This window comes from Odontesthes bonariensis, chromosome 17, assembly GCF_027942865.1.
Source record: "Odontesthes bonariensis isolate fOdoBon6 chromosome 17, fOdoBon6.hap1, whole genome shotgun sequence".
Taxonomy (NCBI): domain Eukaryota; kingdom Metazoa; phylum Chordata; class Actinopteri; order Atheriniformes; family Atherinopsidae; genus Odontesthes; species Odontesthes bonariensis.
Window position 1 is genome coordinate 13250264 of NC_134522.1, and position 22140 is coordinate 13272403.

The 22140-nt window shown below is 43.5% G+C and overlaps 1 protein-coding gene across 1 annotated transcript in view; it reads left to right on the plus strand.

Annotated features, from left to right (window-relative positions):
• Window positions 1-22140, plus strand: part of rnf144aa (ring finger protein 144aa) — a 30874-nt gene that overhangs the window by 3028 nt on the left and 5706 nt on the right. Inside the window, exons 2-7 of the mRNA XM_075448884.1 lie at window positions 14275-14425; window positions 15399-15503; window positions 17417-17477; window positions 18709-18925; window positions 20270-20417; window positions 20859-20948. Of these exons, the coding sequence (XP_075304999.1) occupies window positions 14291-14425; window positions 15399-15503; window positions 17417-17477; window positions 18709-18925; window positions 20270-20417; window positions 20859-20948 (756 nt within the window). The 5' untranslated portion in view covers window positions 14275-14290. The remainder of the gene's footprint in view (window positions 1-14274; window positions 14426-15398; window positions 15504-17416; window positions 17478-18708; window positions 18926-20269; window positions 20418-20858; window positions 20949-22140) is intronic.

Genomic DNA, 22140 nt, shown 5'->3' on the forward strand with positions numbered 1-22140 from the left:
CTTCCAGGCAGCTGCTTGGCTGCTTGGCATCCTGAACCGTTCTCACAGGCTCCGTTTTCTCAGACAGGTATGGCTCGTAAAGCGAGACATGGTTGCGTAACGCTCCGCCGGATCTGCTGGCCGTCTCACGCTTCCCAAGATTTAGCATTTCAGCGACGTGTGCGTACAGCTTTGCCTTTGGGGCCCAGCGAGCGTAACACAAACAAAAGGCAAGCAAAATTTATTTTAGATGGGGAGAAACTTGGCTCCATCTGTTTTTTATTTTCTTAAGGTAGGCGTTTACATATGAACCCAAAATGATGTGCTTTCAAGCAACAGTCCTTGCAGACGCATACCAGCTGCTGAAAGAGGTCAAAAGAGACCTTTTTTCTTTCAGAACGTCTACAGAAAATGACCTAAATTTCAGCAGTGCAACCTAATTTTATTTAGATATTCCAGCATAGCTATATTGAAGTTTCTTTTTCCATGCAGGAAGGAGAAAATAATAACACCCCATGACACATTTGGAAAGTTAAGATTTTGGTGCCTGCCCCACCCACGATCGCTCTCTGAAGTGAATAATCTGGAAAAGAGTTGGAGGAGATCGTAGTTTTCCGCTCACGGTAATTTCGACAGACTTTGGCCCAACAGCACGTCACGTTTTATGTCTACTGAGAAGGGTACAGTTCCCACCGGAGCTCCACTGGGATCGAGCTCGACCTCGATCCCCGAAGCTCCCCACCTGCACGTGAAAACAGGAAATGAAAAACACATTCACACTCTTCTGGGAGTCATTCTCAGGAACTTTGGAAATCACTAACGGAACTGGACGAACCAGAAAGTTTCATAAAGTATGAATTAGTGCCAAGAAGGAAAACAACAGAAAACTTGTCATACACGGCACACAAATGACCCATGTTAGGAGAGATCAGATTACATTTTAACATGGCATGTTTGTCGTTTTCTGAGTACCTGCTCAAATAATCTACATATAAATGTATATATGCGTGTTAAAGGCTGATTAGAAGTGGTATAATGCAACTAAACAAGGGTAAGATGATTCAGTTGTCCCGTGTCAGATTTGATCGACACTTGATGTTTACGGCTCTGAAGCAAGGACGTCTCATTTTGTTGAATGCCTCTCACCTCGCTTCCTCTCTCCTTGTGTCCGTCCTGGCCTCTTCCACCCTCGTCTCTGGTGGGAGGGACTAAAAGAGACATGTCTTCAGTTTCTTCGCTCTTCATCGGCACCGCTGGGCAGGGTTGGGGTTGGAAATTCAGACGCCAATTCAGTGTGGCGTTTTGAGTTAGAAGTTTGCTTGTTTCCGTCATTTCCGCATCCCTTAGTTCTCCTGCACTCATTTGCCACGCTGAGCGGCCAACCGGAGTGAGCTCTCTCGATGCAAACGCACCACTGATTCATGTTTAATTGGCTGAAAAAAAGAGGTCAGTGGAGTCCAACAATGGTGACCAGGTGGTCCCTCCCTCCCCACCTGAACACAACATTGGTGGTTTCCAAAAAGAATTGAGCTTTTTGATTTGACAGACCACCGAACGGTTTTAGACTTAGTGTCATTCCATCTTAAATGGAATGGAGCTGGAAATTGGAGAGTATGGTTAGTGTTTATAGATCTTGCTCATGTTTTTTTCATTGGTCTTTTTTCTTTTTAGAGTTTTACCTTACATTTGTTGAAGCACTGGTGACCTGCATTCATTGACAGTGGTTTTCTGAAGGGTTTCAGTTGTAATTTCCACCACACTTGGTGCCGTACTAGCCTGACTACGTCATACTCACGATTCTAGTCAGAATGTGAGTCTGATACCGCTCAATAGAGATTTGGGTATGGGGCGTGTTTCAACCGAACCAGGAGAAAAAATGCCTCTTCGCTCAATTGGATAGACCTACAACCAATCAGAGCAACGTAGTATGTGACGTAGATTAAGCGACACACACTTGTTGTAGGAAGGACGGCAAAAACATCTTTTCTATCGATAAAAGCCTTTATCGCGTTCCTCTGTTCGTCTTTCAAAATGAATGCAATGTGGAGATCCTGTAGAACAGACTCGATGCCAGAATCTACACGCCCTAGCTCTCCAGCGGCAGCCGTGTTCAGCTCTTTAGTGACGTAGTCGATAATGTCCCTGTTGATCATCTGTCCATCATCGTATAAAGCCCGCCCTGGCAATCTGATTGGTCCGACCAATTCTTGGTCGGGCATAATGATTTCCCAACTGAGCAGAGCCAGACCGAACTTCCAGACCAAAACTTTTATGGGCGGGGCTAAGTTCGGCTGGCACCCAGGCTAGTGCCGTACTGCCTGAGGGCCTGAGAATCACAGACTTTCAGGGCTGGTTTTTAGCCTTGTTTCTAAAAAGGTGAGATTTCTATAAATGATCTAAACCTTGTCATGATAAGCATTCTTGTAAAGTAACAATGAGAAATGTTTCTCATCAGCTGATCTATTTCGTCTTTAACAGACTGCTGAATTCATCTTTTTGTCTGAAAGATTTGACCTTTCTGGGTCTGCCTGCGACTGTCAAACACCCCCAGCAGAATAATTCATCACCTCCCACTCCTGGCATTAAATACCCCACACGAGGCAGCCTTTGCCATCGCATACAGCACGGATATACTTGCATTTTTTTTGTGTGTATCAGAATAAACACATTAAATTGGCCCAAGCAGCAGGCAAAACTGTTTGTCGCCTTGCCTTTCAAATGTATCGCCCAGATGTTGTCATCTTTTTCCTGATGTGTAAAGTCTCACGGAGACATCTGCCTTTGAAGAATATCATCTTTCCTTTCTTTTTGTGGGCTAACATCCTTTGTGTGTCTGTAGCAAAACCGGCAAGAGGATGTCAGAGCGTTTCTGAAGGTGGTTTTTTGGGGCTTCCTCCATCTCATTTCCCTGCACTGGTGCAAGGAGACTAGTTTAGCTTTACGCAGCAGCAGCTCACCAGCAGCAGGCGACGTCAGGCCAAGACGGCAGATAAGGCAGCGAGAGACAAAATGTGTAGCTGTGGAGAGGTGTGCTTGTCAGAAAGCTCTCTGTGTGCATGACATCCTGAAGTGACACGGTGTCTACACACTTCTGTTTTGTCTGCAGAGCCGTAACTCAGCGATTACTGAAATTGCTCAGGAATTGTTTATCCCACTGTGGCTGTGAGTGCCACTGCACCCTGCAGATTAGACTCTGAGTGGCTCTCTGTTGGAGTGGCTCCCTCTCCTCCTCTCACTGTGAAAACGCCATTGTCCACAGGAGTGACAGTCCTCTCTGTGCCGTAGTCACCCTTATTTTTTTTTGTTTTGTTAGTACTCCCTGTGCAGTTTTGTCATTAGTCATTTCAGTAAAAGGATAAATGACACGACTCTGTTTAAGTGTCAGTTCTGTCCAGGCACTTGGGAGTTAAGTTGATCTGAGGTGATCATGCGTTTTTATTTAATCTATTTATTTGTTAATAGTTGATGGCATATTTAGCCATAACCTGATGAATTAGCCTCCTTGTGTGCAGAGACTACCCCTGTACAATGGCACACTGGATTTGTCCTGCAGTGTGTGTCTGTGTGCGTGCTTGTGATAAGGCTTGAAATGAAGATCCTCCAGTCGCACACTGAATGTTGATCCTTCTTTTGGACATAAGGGGGAAAAGTGGCACCTCAGCTAGTGTTAATCCTTTCAGGTGCTCTCAGGCAGTCTGGCCAGGTTCATACCTGCCAACTCTATCCATGAGTATTGAGGGACTACTTCCGAACAGATCTCATTTCCTTGCTCTGTAGGCAAATGAACCCATAAATAATTTCGGCCAAAATCCTGCACTGGTCTCGTGTCGCCAACCAGCTCAGCACTGAAACTGATTCAGTACCCTCAATAAGTTGTGTCCAGACCTGCCCCAATGGGCGATTAAATCCATTTTCATCTGGATCAGTAGTGATGAGTCCAAGATTTATCAATTTACAGACGTGATCCGCACTAAGGATCATATTTTAGTAAATGTAAAGCAGTCGTTTTGTGACTAGAACGGATGTCTAGGCCATGCACTCGTTTCGATGACCACAAAGTGGTTTGTCAGTGTTCTTACGAAGTCGCTGTCAGACATGTAACCAAAGGGCGTCTTCTTTCTGTGTCAGAAAGTGTCCAGTGGAGATTCTCGCAGGCACACTGTGAATGCAGCCTTTATGTGCTGGTTTTCAGCTGCTGCTCTTCGTGGGCGTGTCCGTATTTGCCTTGGCTGTTTTCACGGCCATTGAGAGTGTTGTCCATCTATTGAATATTAAACCACTATGAGTATAATGAGGTTCTCAATTAGGTTTGGATTCAAACTCTTAAGGAACAGGCCAACTCGGAGCAGAACGAGTTCTGAATGTTTTAAATAACAAACTGAAAAGGCAGTCGGGTTCTAACTTACTGACAACGAGCTGAGATGTACTATGGCATTAGAAAAATGGTTATTCTCAGTGAGTGTACCGTGTTTTTACATTTTCCTTTCTTAATACAAATACCAGCATTATTGAAGAATGTCAGATCGCGCACAACAGCGACCCGAGACTTTAGTCTATCAGCTGTGATTTAGTCGGAGCGTGTAAATAATAACTAACGTTGCACAGCAGTGAGTGACAACAGCTTGCCAGCAGAGTCGACCCTAGGCCCAGGCTCCCTGCATCTGTCAATAGAAATCGACTCAGTGTGGCATGTCTGTCATCTTCACTTAACTTCTTCACAAGATGAGCCAAGACAACTTTTTGGGGAGGACAGCAAGCTTATACTCGAGTCTGCTCGGAGCCATGTCGAACTGGGCAGAGGACCGTCTTCTACCATTTTGTCAAACAACAACATTATTCAAGCTTTTCTATTTAGTTTCATATATATATACATACATATGTATTATTGGTTGTTGTTTGTGCACTAGGCAACTTGATTGTATGTCATCATTTGTTCAGCACAGTCAAGTCAAGTTTTGTGTTTCTTGGGACAATAAGACTCTGTGGCCAAGAACTGCCCCTTGCTCACCCTCGGTCTGAATGGTTTTGCTCTCTGTATGTTGCTCACAAGTGTCTCATTGAGAGCCCATCCCCTCTCTGGTGAGATCAGAACAAACAGCAGTGTCTGTTAGATGTTGTTTGCTCTCCCTCAGGTGCTGAGAGATGTTGAGAAGTGGCTTTCTGCCAGTTGACAGAAGAGTTCCCGGGAACTTGAAGCTTGATTGAGTGTTGCTGAACATAGACTGCAGTGAGGTAATATTCCTTCGGTGTTGACTCTTTAGAACTTAGAGGGAAAAATACACCCCGAACATTTCAAATGCTACAGAGTCTGGGGAATATTTACACTCAGTCATCGAGTGTTACCTAAGCCTCGGCTCTTCTTTTTTGTCTGATGCTGCACTAAGGCTTGCAGAAGGCTGAGAAAGAATCATTTTTAGGGATTTTTTGTTTCCTTAAGTCTTCTGTTTTTTCCTTTACTAGCTCTTCACTTAATCAACTATCATTATCTCGGATTTTTTTCATCAGATTTTTCTCCCATCCTCCTCCCTTACAGTCCTGCTTCACTCATCTGCTTTGTTCTGTTTGCGTTGACACCACGTGACCGTTCTGTGGAGGAACCCAGCATTGTGCTGCATTCGCTTCGTGTTTGCACCATGCAGAGCCGTGCAGTTGGTTATCTACCTGTTTATCTTTCTGGGTCAAAGATGTGTGGTAAACTTAAAAAAAAAATTTAAGCCACTCACGGATGGCGACATTTCTTTTACTTAAAGGGATAATCCGGAGTAAAATGCACTTTAGATCAATTTACGGGATGTTGGGAGTACATACGTTGAGTTGACATCAAAATCATTTTTCAAAACCGTTTTTAGCCAAAAGTCGTTAGCCTGGAAGTGAGAGGGGCATATCATTTCGCCACTAGGTCACAAGGGTTGGGAGGTATTGGAAAAAAAAGACACCTTATTTCCTTATTGTGAATATCTTGTCGAATATCTGAATATTCAATATCAAACCAACTTCACCACGGTCTTTAGCGGCAGCTGCAGCAGCAACATTTCCGGAAAGGTACTGGCTTGATTAAATTCATTCTGGACTCTCTATCCGACCACATGAAGACCTCGGGACACTTCGGTTTGGCTTTAGGGACCCTCTACTCACTACCACGTAAGTGTTATGTTGTTTGGAGCTGTAGAAGAGGTATAAAAATAGCGTTTTGTAGCGGCGAAATGATATGCCCCCGTCACTTCCAGGCTAACGACTTTTGGCTAAAAACGGTCAAATCGAAATTCTCAAAACACATCCGAATGACATGATTTTGATGTCAACTCAACGTATGTACTCCCAACATCCCGTAAATTGATCTAAAGTGCATTTTACTCCGGATTATCCCTTTAACCGCAACTAAGCATTTGTGTCACACGTATGACCAAGCACATTAACAATGATATAGTGTATTGGATCACACCGCCTAGACCTGAAACTGGCTATTTGGAGCATAAAAATTGCAGGCGCTGCTTCCCAATCCACCACGTACTAGACAGTGCAGCCAAGTTTGTTCAACTTAGGAAGGCATCTTTGCTTTGGGGTGGGTAATACAGTCCCGTAGGCGTCACTGAGCGAAGACTGGCACAGCTGGCACTTTGGTGGTTTTCAGCCAGCATGAGAATCAGCTCCTCGTGGTCCTCGGTTGGAAAAGGGTGCATTTCCCACTCAGCGTTCCAAGTGAGTTTCATCCCCAAGTGGAGGCGATAAAACATCTCCGAGTCTTGTTAATGAATGGTGGTTAGACCGTATCTTTGAAGTGCCTTGAGATGACATTTGCTGTGATTTGGCGCTATATAGATTAAACTAAATTGAATTAAATTGGTAGAAGGGAGCTGGAGATTGAAAGGCAGTTTGGGGCAGCAATCCCTGTTCCTGTGTGTTCTGGTGAAGACGGTGTCGAGCAGTAAGGTGAAGCTGTCGATTTACCAGTCGACTGATGTTCCAGCCCTCACCTATGGTAATGAGCTGTGGATAGTGGGCAAAACGAGCTTCCTCTGAAGAGTGTCTTAGTTCACCCACAGGGTTGGGGTGAAAAGCTCAGTCACCCAAGGTCGATTCAGAATAGTCTCTGCTCCTCCGCATCAAAAGGAGTCTGTTGAAGCAATTTGCACATCAGGTTAGGATGCCTTCTGGTTGTTTCACAGAGGAGGTGTTTCAAACATGTCCCGCAGGACGGAGAGCTCAGGGCAGACCCAGGAATTACTCCAGAGACTCAATCTATCGGCTGGTTTGGGAACGCCTCCGTGTCTGCTCGAAAGAGCTGGAGGATGTAGAGAACTAATTGTTGCCACTGTTGCAGAAGGCAGGTGACAAACATATTTACAATTAGGCCATTCTCACTTTTGAACTGATCTCATCCTCGGCTTTTTTGTCACCCGATTCCTTCCTTGCATTAGAGAGGGCCTCGCTTTGTAGAACTTCTCGGCGAACTGACCTTTTGAAGTGGAATCGAGCTTGTCTGCTCATTGTCAGCTATGACGTCAAAGCTATTTTGACTTATTTATAGTTTACCACGAGAATTATTTAACTCTTGTATCGCTGGGATTCATTGTGAGCCTCAGGTAATTATTTTTACATGAACACTTTAATTTGGTTAGAGTTGTTAGCGCTGATCACGGAGCGGAGGATGAGAGTTTTTAGATCACAGGAGACAAATTTAGCATCGCTGAGAAAAGGAGATTAACACCGTTGGCTTGTTGGCACTTATTATCTTACTGTTATCACATCGACAACTGAGCTGGCAGATAAAGTGAACACAAACAGCCCAAGCAGTCCTGTCCCAGTACAGGAATTGTGGCTCACTGTGAAACAGAGCAACGGAAAGAGATCAAGTAGGCTCGACACTGGAGGTATTTTGCCCTACATACCCCGATACGACCACTGCCAGTGTCTGTATGCCCCAAACTGCAGCGACACGGGATACGCATAGACACATGCAGGTTCTCTAAACCACTCACAATGCCAAAAAGCATTTGGGTGATTGTGTAACTCCTCCGGGAATGGAAAAACTAGGCTCATCGCCTCTCTTGGCTAACCTCTTAGAGCACCCCTGTGTGTCAAGGACAGGCGGCATCTGTCCCCAGCCGCTGTCCATCAGAGAGGGCATGACATCTTCCACTTCGAGCAAGTGAGCTGTCCAAAAGTAAAGTCTGTGTGTGTGTGTGTGTGTGTGTGTGCGCTTTGGTTCATAAATGCGGGTTAGTTGATCAAAAGCATAACGAGCACAGTCATTCTGCGTTTATGGATTGTGGCTTGGTGCAAAATGGCTTAGGTGTTGTTTCAGAAGTGTGTCATCTAAATCAATCTACAGCTCATAAACTGTAAATACATGACCTACATTCTGCTCACATAGCCGTGCTCCTAATAGATGCAGGTATTTTTTTGTATACATGGATGTCATTTTTCACCAGGAGATGTCAGTGGTGACATGTTGGTGTAGCTTCTAATCCAGGTCACATCCCTGAGGTTATCAAACCCTGCTTCAGCTGCTACCTCATCACCTGTGCTGCCCTTTTCCTGCCTCCAAAACTGTTCTGGAGAGTCGATCGACTCGGTTTTAGCATACAATAGTATCTTTTTAGCAGTTTAGCAATGCTAATGAACAGATAAAAGCTCTGCTTTCAAGTGTCTTTCGTGCAAATATGTTGACGTGATTGACATCCATCATAGGAAAATGGAGAGAACTCTTCCTCAGGTTTTTGTTTAATCCCTGGGAATATCTGGCATAACTGGAAAGACACTGATCAGTTCAAACCGGAAACAGCTAGTGAATAACACCATTTCTTGTTTTTTTTCAACCAGGTCAGATGAAGTTTCCATTCTCCCCCCTAAAGCGCATCAAATCTCCAAAACAGGCAAAAACTACTTAAAGCAAGCATGTAGCCTTCTTTTTATTTCTACAGTTTCCATTCGCTTTTTCCTATTAACATCCTCTCAATGTGAATTACAAATATGAACGGGAAGTCAGCTTGTCACGTAAGTGAAACGGATGCGACATCTGGGCTTATTCCTCGAGAGTTGTTGTTGTATGTGTGAAATGAGCTTGATGGAAACTCTTTCATGTGACTAGAAAAATATCAGGCAGTTGATGTGAGCCAAGGGAGCATGGAAAACAGCGGAAAACGGCCAATACCCTCTTTGTCTCTTTCCTGTTCCCAACTTTTTCTTCGTCATATCCTCTTTGCTGCAGAACACAGAGGGGATATGACATAGATGCAACTTTGCAGCCAACTTAATTGGCCACGAAGAGAAGAGTTGGGCTTCAGAGGGTGAAAAGGCAGGAAGGAACTGGGAGAAGCAGACAGCAAAGATCACCAAGTACTTATTACAGCCCCCTGGAGCGCCCTCACTGAACAGACAGGGCAGTCTGGCTTTAATTTTTCTTTACATAACCACAACTGCCTGTGCTGTTCTTTCACCATTACATCACGTGTTTAAATGCGTGTGGCTGTTTATTAGCGTGATATCACATGCTTTTTGTGCCCCTTTACATTTCTGTGAAGTGCAATAAAAAGAAGAACTCCAGTCCGATAACAAGAAAACTATTGTGGCCACATATCAGAGAGAAATGTTGACCAGAATAAACTTGAGACGAGATCAGGTTTCGCTGATAGTGCCACTCAGAACAAAGTTGGATTGCATAAGCTAGTATCACGTCACACCTCTTGTACAGTAATTCTGTTTCTGCAAATGATGACACAAGCGGACGCGTCGTGTTCTGACTTCAGGTAAAATGTCACCTCCATTATTGTGGCCTTTTTCTCCACCTCTTGCCAAACACATTGCTGCCCTCACTCGTGGCCCTTCGTCGCTCTCCGTCCGACATGCCAGGGAGGTTGACGGCTGGTTTTCTTTTAAATCGAGTGTGTGTGGAAAGGATACCGAGGTGTGGGGAAGGAAGAATGTGTGGGCTGCTCCCACTTTCACAACAGTTATTAGCTGCTTTCTTCCACATCCAGTCTACGTGAGGTATATAAATGGAGCCTTACGCAACACTTTGATGTGACATTATATAATTACACACACACAAGAAGCTGTCAACCCGCGTGAAAACGGAGAGCAAATAGATCGTCACTTCCATTCTTCCAGGGTTTGCTTTCCTGCATGGCAGCAAGTCGCAGAGTGGAGACTGTACGCTCTGCTGCATTGAGACCTATTAGTTGAGTTCCTAATGAATAGAAGGCCTGCATTGTTACGTAGTTCACTGCTTCATTTTGTAGAATGGGGAAATGTGCTGTCCCTTCCAGTTTCTGTGAGCTTCAGTTTCACCAGTTTTTTAGGTGTCTTTTTCATTGTTTTCTTCCAGCGCAGAAAACTATTATTTTAGCTGACATTAATATTAATAATTCATCCGCGATATTTTCAGGCCTCATTGTCGGCACCGGGGACGGATCATTCTGCACTGACGCAGACTGCTTTGGTCAGATGCCAACAAAGAGGTGTCTGCAGTTTTTATCCGCTTACAAATGTTTGTCAGCTTTGTATATTAATGACTTTAAACAAAGTAACGATTCCTGATCCGGATCTCGGACAGATTTAGTCCACGTTTGTTTATATTTTCTTGAACTGAGGCCCTTTTGCACACAAAAAGAGGGAGTTTGTCTCTTAGATGTGATGATTTCGTGCTGAGATGAGGCTGACTATGACTCGGATTCAGGAGATGCACCTGCATTTAAGTGTTGCCATGGCAACTTCCAGCTCGAACGCCGGCGTTTGACATTTGAACGAACAGTGAGTTTAAATGACATACATAATAGCAGACATACATAAGTCATCATAAAAGCAGAGTTTTATAACTTTGTGACATCAGTGTCCTGTACACCGTTTCTCTGCAGGATACTGATGGCAGCAGTTCTTTCATCACATCCAGAATGATTGATACGGGTGGATATTTGGGATCAAGAGAGATTATCGTCACGAGAAAAACGCCAAACATGTATAAGAAACAACTTTTTTACAAGGAGTTTGAAAATGACGCTGCTGGAACTGCTGCCGACTTTTGCTCAAACCTTTTCCGAGATCAGAACTTGTGTGCGGTTGACTCGATAAACTCGTTGAAGGCATGTTTGGAATGCCGTTTGGCACAAGCGTGCGCCTTTTCTTTGTGTGCTGAAGTTGACGTTGATTCAAATATGCAAGAAGAGTTTTGAAAAACAAAAAAAAACTTTTACAGGCCGTCATATGGATTCTGCTAAAGCAAGAGACCCCATTCACTCCTTGCTCCCTGGAGGAGTGTGCCACTCCCACATTTCCAGCAGTTATGCAGGGGTGTGTGTGTGTGTGTGTGTGTGTGTGTGTGTGTGTGTGTGTGTGTTTTTTCCTCTTGGCTCTGGAGCGTGAATAATGCTGAAGCCAGTTAATCTATGAGTGAATCCCTTTCAGACTTATAACTGACGCATGGTGACCACCACTTAGGATGGGTGTTCGACTTCTGACTCCCACTTCATTGAATTTTAATTCTCTAACTTGACCTGCTCAGACATATACGGCACTCGGGAAGGATGTATTTGAAATGAGCAGCCACGGTGCACAAATGGCCCTGTTGCTTGGAATATTCTGCACAGTATATGTACGAGGGGTTTGATGTGTGTGTGTGTTTTCTCAGTGATAATAGACCATCTAGTTAATAATGCAGCAGAGAAATCGCACTGCACCGCCTTTCCACATGAAAACAAATTTTCCCTTTGTTGTCGTCTCTCACTCGGTTCCCTCTCTCGACCGTAGGGCATCGTTACAAAACCATTCTATTTGTCCCCATCGATCCAGTCTGTCACTATTTGCAAAGCCAATATAAAGACTGCAAGGTGAGGAAAGTTTTCGAGTGAACAACCACTCAAAGAGCTGGAACGTCCTGCTCTGTTCAGTGCAGATTTGCTGCTTCACTTTGTTAGTTGCAGCAGCAACTAAATGGACACATTTCAGTTTCATTTGTGCACAACAAAGGCTCGAGTCATCCCATCAGGATTTACTTTGGAACTGTTTAGCTTCAGCTTCTGATCTCAGCTTGGTTGAAATATCTTTTTAAAATCTCAGGTATGACCTGATGTCACATTTTTTAACAGTATAGTACAGTAACCGAACACAGTAACATGTAGTAGAAAAAGACGTCTTTATCTGTATTTACAGACTTACTGTTTACTCCTTCATTAAATCTCATTTCTTTTACAAAAACGGAAAGGTTTAACAGATTTAAAAAACATTTCACCACAAAGCTTGGCTGGCATTACATTCTTTTAGCGTCCCTACCGTCAGCTCCAGCGATCCCTCGTCCACCTCTGCAGTCGCATCGCTCTGATGAGGATAAGAGCGGTGGTCTGTGGTTAAGTTTGCACGTTAAGCTGTTCCACATTCTGGGATTCTGTGACATGATCTGGTTCCTTTCATCCTTTTTCTCTTGCTTATCAGCATGTCGGTCCACATTGTATACGGTGATTCATTGATGATATTGTCATATTTATTATTGACAGTGTAAGCCGTACACTAAGAATTGGAGATGTTTTCTTGTTTTGTTTTGCCAGTATGATCGTCATTAAGTTTTAAATACATTTCTCTAGTTAAATCCTGCAACTGTCAGGTGATACTTACATTAAAAATCCATTAAGGTCTGCTACATTTGCACTTTAGATGAAAATAATCTGGCAGTTAAATTCCCTTTAATGGTTTTTTTTCCCCCTTTGGAATGAAAAGCACACATCTTGCCACTCACTCCCTCAAGGGTCATGTTTGTAAGTCCTTGGCTCCACCCTGATAACAAATTGCCATTTAAGCTTTTGTATACAATTCAGCAAACATTTAATGGAGCCTCATCGCTGCTTTTTGGTCAGCGTTGTGGAGGGCAAAAAGAGACCAAAGACCATTCAAGTGAGTCAGACACGGCGTGCGTCTCATTTCCCTTACTTGCCCTCGCGGTTTTTCTCTCTTTGCATTGTCAGCCTCGGCCCTCCAAATGTGGATGTGATGAAAAGATGTGAGGAAATAACTGAGGGAATCTAATATGATTGGAAGATATGTTTTAGCCCACTTGAACATAAGAAGAATTTACTAAGTGGCTACAGTGACAGCTAGAGTTAGAATTTGTGTTTTACTGAAATCCGCACATCCAGCAGGCAGATTCCCATGGTACTGGCCTTTTTTTTCCTTTTTTTTTTTTTTTCTTCTTAAAGTTGCTTTTTCAGTCATCATGCCTCCCTCGAATAATCCTGAGTGGTGAGGCTTTTGCATTGTGTGCTGAGAGACTATTGACATATTAACATTGGTGTAATTTCCATTTTTATCATGCGTGTTGGGTGTGGTTTCAGCTGCCTCGTGAAGTGAATGTCTAAACAGTCTAACTAGTAACCTAATGAGCTCGAAAGATGTGCGATTTGAAGTGATATCTCTGCTGAATGCAAACACATTGTCTGTAGTTTTGTCCACTCCCCTCACTCTGCAGCACATGCAGATTTCACACGAGTCCATGGAGCGCTTATGTGAACTTTTGAACCCCCCCCCCTCCTGCTTGCTGTCCTTTTCTCTCACCAAAGACTATAACCAGCGAAAGCAAGCAGCAAATGCTCCTCGTCTCTTTTCCTCTGCCATGTTCCCTTCCATCCGTGCACCCTCCACCTGCGAAATCCTCCTTCAGCCGGTTGCCTAGCAGCACGGAGAGAGCTTGACAGTGTTGACGCTCTGCGCGCCGAAGCACTTCCTGTAAACAGCCGAGTGGGTGCTCTTTGCTCTCAGCTGCAGAGAAAAAAGGGGAGAGTGAGACGAGACGGCCTAAAATAACCCGTTCTGGCTCTCACAAAACAGACCGAGACATGCAGCGAGGGGAGAGGAAAAAAAGACTTCGCAGGGAGCTGAGATAGCTGACGTAGATGGCCACAGGATTTTCAGTAGCTTTCAAGCTGTGTTTTCCTTAATGCCACAAAGTGTGAGGCTGCATTAAAGATGAACACGGCTGACATTGGCCGTTTATGCTCGAAAGCTGGTGTGAATCTGCACACACAGGCTCGTTTGTGTGTGTGTGTGTGTGTGTGTGTGTGTGTGTGTGTGTGTGTGTGTGTGTGTGTGTGTGTGTGTGCACCCTCAGTAGACGCCGCTCGCAGTGCATTTGCAGGCTGTTCTCATGCAGTCACACTGATTGTGTCAAAGGAAATAAAGCACACCTTGTACTCCGGATATATGATGTAGTAACAGACACAGATAAAACGGAGCCACCAACACTTTTTATTGTCTTATTTTTTCCTCATCACACTGATTGATTAACTGTAGCTTTCCCCTTTGACTTCTTAGCTCTGTGGCGGTGAAGATGACCACGGCGCGCTACCGCCCCACGTGGGAGCTGGCCGTGGACCCCCTGGTCTCGTGTAAGCTGTGCCTTGGAGAGTTCCCTCTGGAGCAGATGACCACCATCACGCAGTGCCAATGTGTCTTCTGTACGCTGGTGAGTTTTTGCACCGTGCAAATGGCATCCGGTTTCTAGCAGACGTGAACAGAATAAGTAAAAATAAGCGATCCACAAAGCAACTTCATGCAAATCGGAAAAGGATAAGACGAAAGTACAGCAGAGACAAAGCTGTGGTTTTTAAAACAAACGTGTAGTTGTTTGCTTGTGTGTATGTGCGTATTTGAGATTTTCACAAAGCAAAAGCCGCAAGGGAGCTTGGATGTATTGAAATCAGAACTCGACCAGTCTGGTGTGCAGACGGGGAAACAAATGCCTAAGAGTGAGCTCTAAAAATAGCTGCCACTTCCTCGAACAGCCAGGGTGGCGGCAGCAGTTACCAAAGTTCAGTTACCACAGCTCACTGCTGAGGACAACCACAACGTAAACAAAACAAGTCCCAGCCACGCTTTGCTCACCCGTTTGATATGTGATATTTATTTTTGTATAGTTTGCTAAGATTTAAGATAGATAAATCAGCATGGAAGGAAAAGTAATTATACGTCTCTGAGTGTGAACGATAGCAAGCTGATGTTTTTTCATCCATGCAGCCTTTTGAGTTATGTTTCTGTCCACCTGACATGTTGAGGTCCAATCTTTACTATTCACTTTGCTATATTCTGTAATGGTAATTATTAGTGGGTGTACTCAGCCTTTTGGGTGAAAAGAACTGCTTGTTGTAGATTAATGGGTAGGTGAAGAGAGCGATGGTACTGACCCCAAACTATAAATACCAGAACAATGATGGTGTGTCACCATCTGCGAACCCTTTCACACTGACTGTCATACGCACTGATAAGTCTTCAGCTTTTTAACAAACAGTGTCCGCACACACTGAACACAAAGTGATAGACAGACTGACTTGTTCCAAACACTCAATCATCTGTTTTTTTTTTTTTTTTGTTGTTGTTTTTTTAGCTGACTGTAAGGATCCCGTAACAAATCATTGTTGTGCTCGTCTGTTCCTCCGCAGTGCCTGAAGCAGTATGTGGAGCTCCTGATAAAAGAAGGCCTTGAAACTGCAATTAGCTGTCCGGACTCTGCCTGTCCCAAAAGAGGACACCTGCAGGAGAATGAGGTATTGATTAAAGGGAAAAATGTTTGCTCTTTGCTTTGTTGATGGATTAAACTGTTACAGCTTCTGATAATGTCCAGTATAGAAGTCACGGCTCTGCTTTAAACTGTGGCTTAACGTCTTAAACGGCTTAAAGTAAGAGCAGTGTTGTTTTTCCTTTATTTTGGTGCAGAAACAGTATTTGGCACCATTTGTCCATATTAATTCAGAAAATGGTAAACTATTCATGCTAGTGATCCTGGATGTGTACCTGTAGTAGAAGTATTGTAGGTTTCATGGGAAAAAAATATAGCACCAATGGGCAGGGATTACATTTTGTCCAAAAAGTAAAACTTTAATTTCCTGATTCTTTCAGTGCGGCTACACTCAAACGTACGAATGGAAGTGAGCACAGTGTACAGTCCCGCAGGAAGTTAAAACATTAACAGATTTAAATGCAGCAGAACTGGACTTTCAGTTTAGCCCCTCATCAAAGCTGTAAGAAGGGCATTCTTTTTCACACATTAGCAGACTAATTTGGCTCATCTTCACAGGACTTTGAACAGCAGCAGATGTGCAGAAAGAACCACAGTCTGAAGAAACTTTAGGTTAGGTTTTCCTGCTTCATGCGACCAAGGAGATGCATCAGCACAATTTCTCCGGTCGTCTCTTGCTGTAGCGTTAATCTCATTTTAAATGCTTCTTATCAGCTGCATAGAGTTCAGGTGCTTGTAATAGCATAGTTACCGTACTCTGAGCTAAAGTCCCGAGAGTTTCCGCTTGCTATTGCCAGTTTCTTCTGCAGGAGTACAGCAAGCGTCTTTGTAATGATGAAGTTGATGCAGCCTCGTCATCGTCACTTTTACGTATAAAACACTTCTAAAACAAACAAGAGTTGGAACAAAGTGCACAACACACATCTTAAACACACCAAGGAAAAAATAAAAATATCAATCTAATCGATTGACTAAAAGTAGTAAAAGCGTTCAACAATAAAACGGAATGGAGCTCTAGCCGTGTTAAATGCCAGTGGGAAGAGGTGGGTCTTTAATACCTTCTGAAATTGACTGTGTGTTTAATGTGTTTATTTTTTCTTTTGTTGCTCTGCCTAATTCAAAAGATTGATACAATCAATGTTATACAAGAAGATTTACATCTTCATACTCAGACTGTTAAGAGCCTGTAAAACCAGGAAATGAAAATTTGAAATCACTGGAGTTACCTTGTGTTATGACACGAGTGCACGTCCTGTTTTCATGCTGCTTTCCTTTTCCTCTCGTATAAAGAGCTACATATTGGTGAAACCAACGTTTCTCCATCCTGTTACGTCCGCTTCAAAGCTCATGCCCTACTCAAGCTGAGCGATACGGTCCACCTGCCAGTGTGTTTATTCCACCGTAATGAGCTGCTTGTCTGCCCCTAAAGCGGAAGCCTGTCTGCTGCTCCTCTTCCTCGTCCTCAGACATTTCGGCTGATGAGCTCACACATTTTAACTTGATCTCAGTGGCTCAAAGGCACAGTGTTGTTCTGCTCACCACAGCATTATGTTTCTAATCAATTAGCATCACTGGTATTTAATAGCTAGCTACTCCTGACAGTCAGGCAAAGCAGGACCCATCTCTTTCTATCCTGTCTGCGGAGCCTTTGCCTTGTAATCGACTCTCTTTTATAAGACCTGGTTGTTCATGATATTGACCCTTAAATGAATAACCAAGAGTCGCCATGTGTGCGTACTTTTACTGCAGTCTGAGATTGAAATTCAGGGCCTTAAAGGTAAAGAAGTAGCAAGACAGGATCTTGTAAAGAATTGGATTTTGAAAAGTTACTTGAAGTAAAATTTGCATGATGTATGTATAATTTCTTCTCGCAGCTTTTTCCTCTACATAAGCACAATGACCTGCTTATTTCCCTCCCACTTCTCTTCCATCTCACTACAGATTGAGTGCATGGTGGCCACAGAGATGATGCAGAGGTACAAGAAGCTTCAGTTTGAAAGGGGTGAGTCAATATAAAAGCAGCCATAGTGCGTCACTAATAGCTCCAGAGTTCTCCAGTGGTTGATTGATGGCCGGTGACTGTCAGTCGCATTCGTACATGGACCCTTTCAGTCCTCCAGAGAGGCTGTATTTTCCTGTGACCCATGAAGGGATGATGACTGTTGTACCTGGCACATGTAGCTCAACTGCTGCTTGCTCTGTGAGGAGACATTCACACCCTGTGGATGTTTTTGTGTTGAGCTGCATTTGCCCTATACATTTCCATCTTTACTTTTTTTGTCTTTACTGTGCCTACATTTGTGATGCACAAACTAAACAGAAAAGGCATGAAGAAAAACCTTCCTTATAATAAGTTTCAGAAGTGTTTCTTATTGGTTTGGGTCTGACTGAAGGAAACAAGACTCTTACCACGGTGAAGTACTTTCTTTAAATCATTTTAATGTCTTTCCTCGCTGTCTGCTGTTTACACCGTCTGTAAAAACAAAAAAAATGAACTTTGAACATCTGTGCTGGAAAGATGATAGCAGGTCTGAATCGCTTTGCTCCGTGATGTCAGTGCAGACTTGCTAATCAGTAATATTAGTGTTCCGGCGCTGCCAGAGATGGCAGGAATCAAGCTGTGTGATCGTTGTGGAGGCTCCCCACCAACACAGAACACATAAATCTCACTTACAGACATGAAGATGAACAAAGAACAGCAAGCTTGGTATAGGGGTAACAATCCTCAGACCGAGCTTTTGATTCTGACTGGATTAGTGCAATCGGCCGTCATCAATGTCCCAGTCCGGTCAGGCAGAACAGTTGTTGTAACCAGTCCATATTTCTCATACTGAGCCAAGAGTGCATGTGGAGTGTGCGTTTGTAGTTCTTGGCGGAGTAGCAAGAGGAAGGAAGGACAGGATGGAATGGCATCACACCATGTACTTTAATCTGGCAAAAAAAGCAACACAAAAATACACAAAACAAATGTTTTTTTTTTTTAAAAGTACCTCGGAAAGTGACACAAATATTCCAAAGGTTCCGGAGAAGCCGCGGAATTAAACTACCTAGCAGACAGAGCTGAACAGCAATTAACATTTCTACAACAATAATCCTCCAGCACATTCAAATACAAATATTATCCATGAAAACTTCAAAGTTTTCCCCCAGTTTGCAGGGTGAGAAGTAGAGTTTACTGCAGATTATTCCTGTAATCTGGCTGCACTGACCTGCCGTTTATTCTGTACTATCAGAGGTGCTGCTGGACCCGTGCCGGACGTGGTGCCCTTCCTCCACTTGCCAGGCAGTATGCCAGCTTAAGGAAACGGATTCCCCAACTTTGCCCCAGTTGGTCCAATGTGCTGTATGTGCCCTCGAGTTCTGTTCAGTCTGCAAGGCCAACTGGCACCCCGGGCAGGCTTGTCAAGAGAGCAGCCTGCCCATTACCTCCTTCCTACCAGGGGAAAACAGGTACTCCTTATAATTCACCTCCATCATCACTCACCACAACAAAGCTGCGTCATCCCTAACTTTCTTTTTGGCAGTTTGGATCATTGTCCATTATCATTATCGTGACCGATTGCTAAAGGAAACTATCATTAACTGAAAACCTTGTACTAGAGTTTAGACAGAAAAAATTCTTAAAAAGAAGAGAATGTGTCTACATTATCTAACATGTTTTTAGTAGTTTTTCGAAAAAACATTTCATTCCTGTTTGCGTGTTGCGACAGCGTCAGCACCTGTCAGGCCTCACCTGCAGAAGCACTGCTTAGAAAGGATTTTCAGTTTCTCACAGCTGTGGCATTGGCCTTCTTTTCATTGCACCCAACTCGCCTGACAATTTGCCACGATGATGAGCGCCACTGACTGAAATGACAGGATCCATCGCACCAGGCACTCAGGGGGCTCAGGCACAAACAATCTGCTGAGTCTGTGATGGCTTTAGGGTTGATTTTAAGGATAAAGGGATCTGCGAGGATAGAGAAGGGTTGCCCAGACATGTATACAGCTGACCCATTTCTTTGTCATATCCTCTTACTGTGGAAATGACATTAGCTCTGCAAGCTTTCTGGCACCTGTCCAGGTCCAGCTCCAAGCTCAGAGGCCACACTGGAGGTCGTTTTTACAGGGTTAAAATGAGTAAAGAGCAGAGCCTCGGTGTCCGAACTACATCTGCTCGCTGTAAGGATGTCTCTGAGACCTTGGCTGTAACTTCCTGTTTGCAACTCAGATACTTTATGGGAGCTTTGAGAGTGATGACTGGAGAAATTCTGAACCTCTTCGCCACTATACATCAGATCAAATAAGCTTTACTTAAAATTCACAACACTCACTTTACCTCTCATTATGTTTTGGTTCCTTTTCCATCTTATTCTAAAAACAGCCACTGGGGATTTTGCTCCGGTTGCAAACAAAAACAAGCTACGCAGGTTTGTCTTTCAGTTCAACACTTGCCAGGTGATGGAAGTGGTAAAGGTGTTCCAAAAGGCTCTGTAACTCACTCAAAAGGTAAAATAGCTTCATGTAGAACTGGACTGAACCTAACAAATACCAGCTCACCAGCACAGTTGAGGCAGGTTACAGAAATTAAATTAAAAATGCAACATGAAAGAACAACAACCTGATATGAGCTCAGTGCCTTCAGTGATTTTTATTTATTTTTCGCAGATTAATTATTAGCTATTGAACTGAGTCCATGTACATTCCTGTTATTTATAGCATCAGCGTGAACATTGAATGATTTGAAATTGCGTGTCGTCTTTGGACTAAAAAGAAACGACTAACTCTTGTCTTCCTTTTTTTTTTTTTAACCAGCTCTTTCTATAAGAACGAAGAGGATGACGCACCAATCAAGCGCTGTCCTAAGTGTAAAGTTTACATCGAGAGGGACGAGGGCTGTGCGCAGATGATGTGCAAGAACTGTAAACATGCCTTCTGCTGGTACTGTTTGGAGTCTTTGGATGTGAGTTGGACCTTGTGTCTTATTTGGTTTCGCTGAAAAATATCAGGAAGATTCCAGCAATAAGAGAAAAAAAAAAAATCCTGTTTCATATTGCGACGCTGTGTAGTGCACTGTGGCTGCCTTGGATGTAGATGTCATTTGTCTCCCTGTGACAGCAATATCTTTCCTTATCAGGAAATTGTTGTTTAACCTTGGAAGCTGATAAGGTAGGAATAGAATGCATTTAAATCCCCTCCCCCCCCCCAATTCATTACAAGACCTATGAAAATGGCAGCCTCAGCTGAGGTTGGATAAGAGTGATTAGGTGCGAGCAGAGACGACTCGGCCAGACGGGTCGTTTAAAAAGCAATTGTGTAAGAGCAGACACCAGCGTCTTTCAGACTGCCAATGCTCACCCTTCCTCTGCACGTGTTTTTTTTTTTTTTTTTTTTTTCCCCCCAGGATGACTTTCTGCTGATCCACTACGACAAAGGGCCCTGTCGAAACAAACTGGGCCACTCCAGGGCATCTGTTATCTGGCACAGAACACAGGTGAGAACACCCACCCCCCCTTTTCTAGCCACGCCGCAGCATGCGGACATACATGTGCTCCCTGCTTTGGCCCCAACAGTCACATTTCTGTGATGGGCTTGTTATCCTGACAGCACAATAGGAAAATAACAGTCTGCTCCACATGCAGCAGCAAGCGTCTGGTGCCAAGTGTCCTGCTGTTTCCAACCATGACTATTATCGACGCCCTTTCCTTTAAAATAGGGTTACGTAGCCAGAAGTATTCTTTTACTCTTTGGTAACAAAATCAGTTTACATAACAATTGAATGACCCATAATTCCCTACTTGTGGTAATATTTTTAAATGTGACCGACTCGATTGTTCAGTTGACAAATATCTCCTCAGTATTAAGCCAAATATTCTATTTGCGGGATGGCAAGTCACTTTATCCAACATAAACATTGGCATCTGTTGCCTATTGGGGCAGGCTGAGTCATATGATTACAGTTCAGCTCGTAGAGGCCAGTTTTAGCTTCACTGCTCCGTGTGTTTTTGTCTCTCCGTTGCTCTCCTTATTTCACCCTCTTTTCTTTTTGCCATTTCATATCCAAGAAAGTCTTCCTCTCCCTCCCTCATCAACACAAAATGTGCCAGGAAAAACCTATCGAGCTCCAATAAGCACAGCCAGTATAATGGAAGCAAAAAAACAGAAACCTGCCTGCAAGTGATTTCCCCCAAAAACTGTCCTCTTATCCTTAAAACAAGAGGAAAACCATTGCTTTGTTATAAGTCACTGTTGAATGGGACTAATATCTCTGTAGTCCATTTTGTTGGCTTTGTATTTGCAGGCGTCTGCCTCCCTCATGTGGCGAATCAAGCGAGCTACGCCTTTAAGAAGACTACAATCCAATTTTTAAATCCTACACTTACTAACAATCACAAACATGTTTAGTATTTATTATGTAACTGTCCCACAGACAAAATGCTGCCACAGGCACACGTCCAACCTTTGTTTCAGATGATGCAAAAACAGCATGATTATGTAACCACATGTGGAACATGAGGCATTATGTGACAAAAGCCATGTTGATTGCGGACGTTGTTATGAGTAAATAAGATAATGACACATAGTTTATTTACCCGTCAAACCATTTTCCTTTCTCTAAACCTACATGAAGGTATTTTCTTTTCTGTATTTGCCACAAGAAAGTTACTGTTCTGAGTCATTGGCTG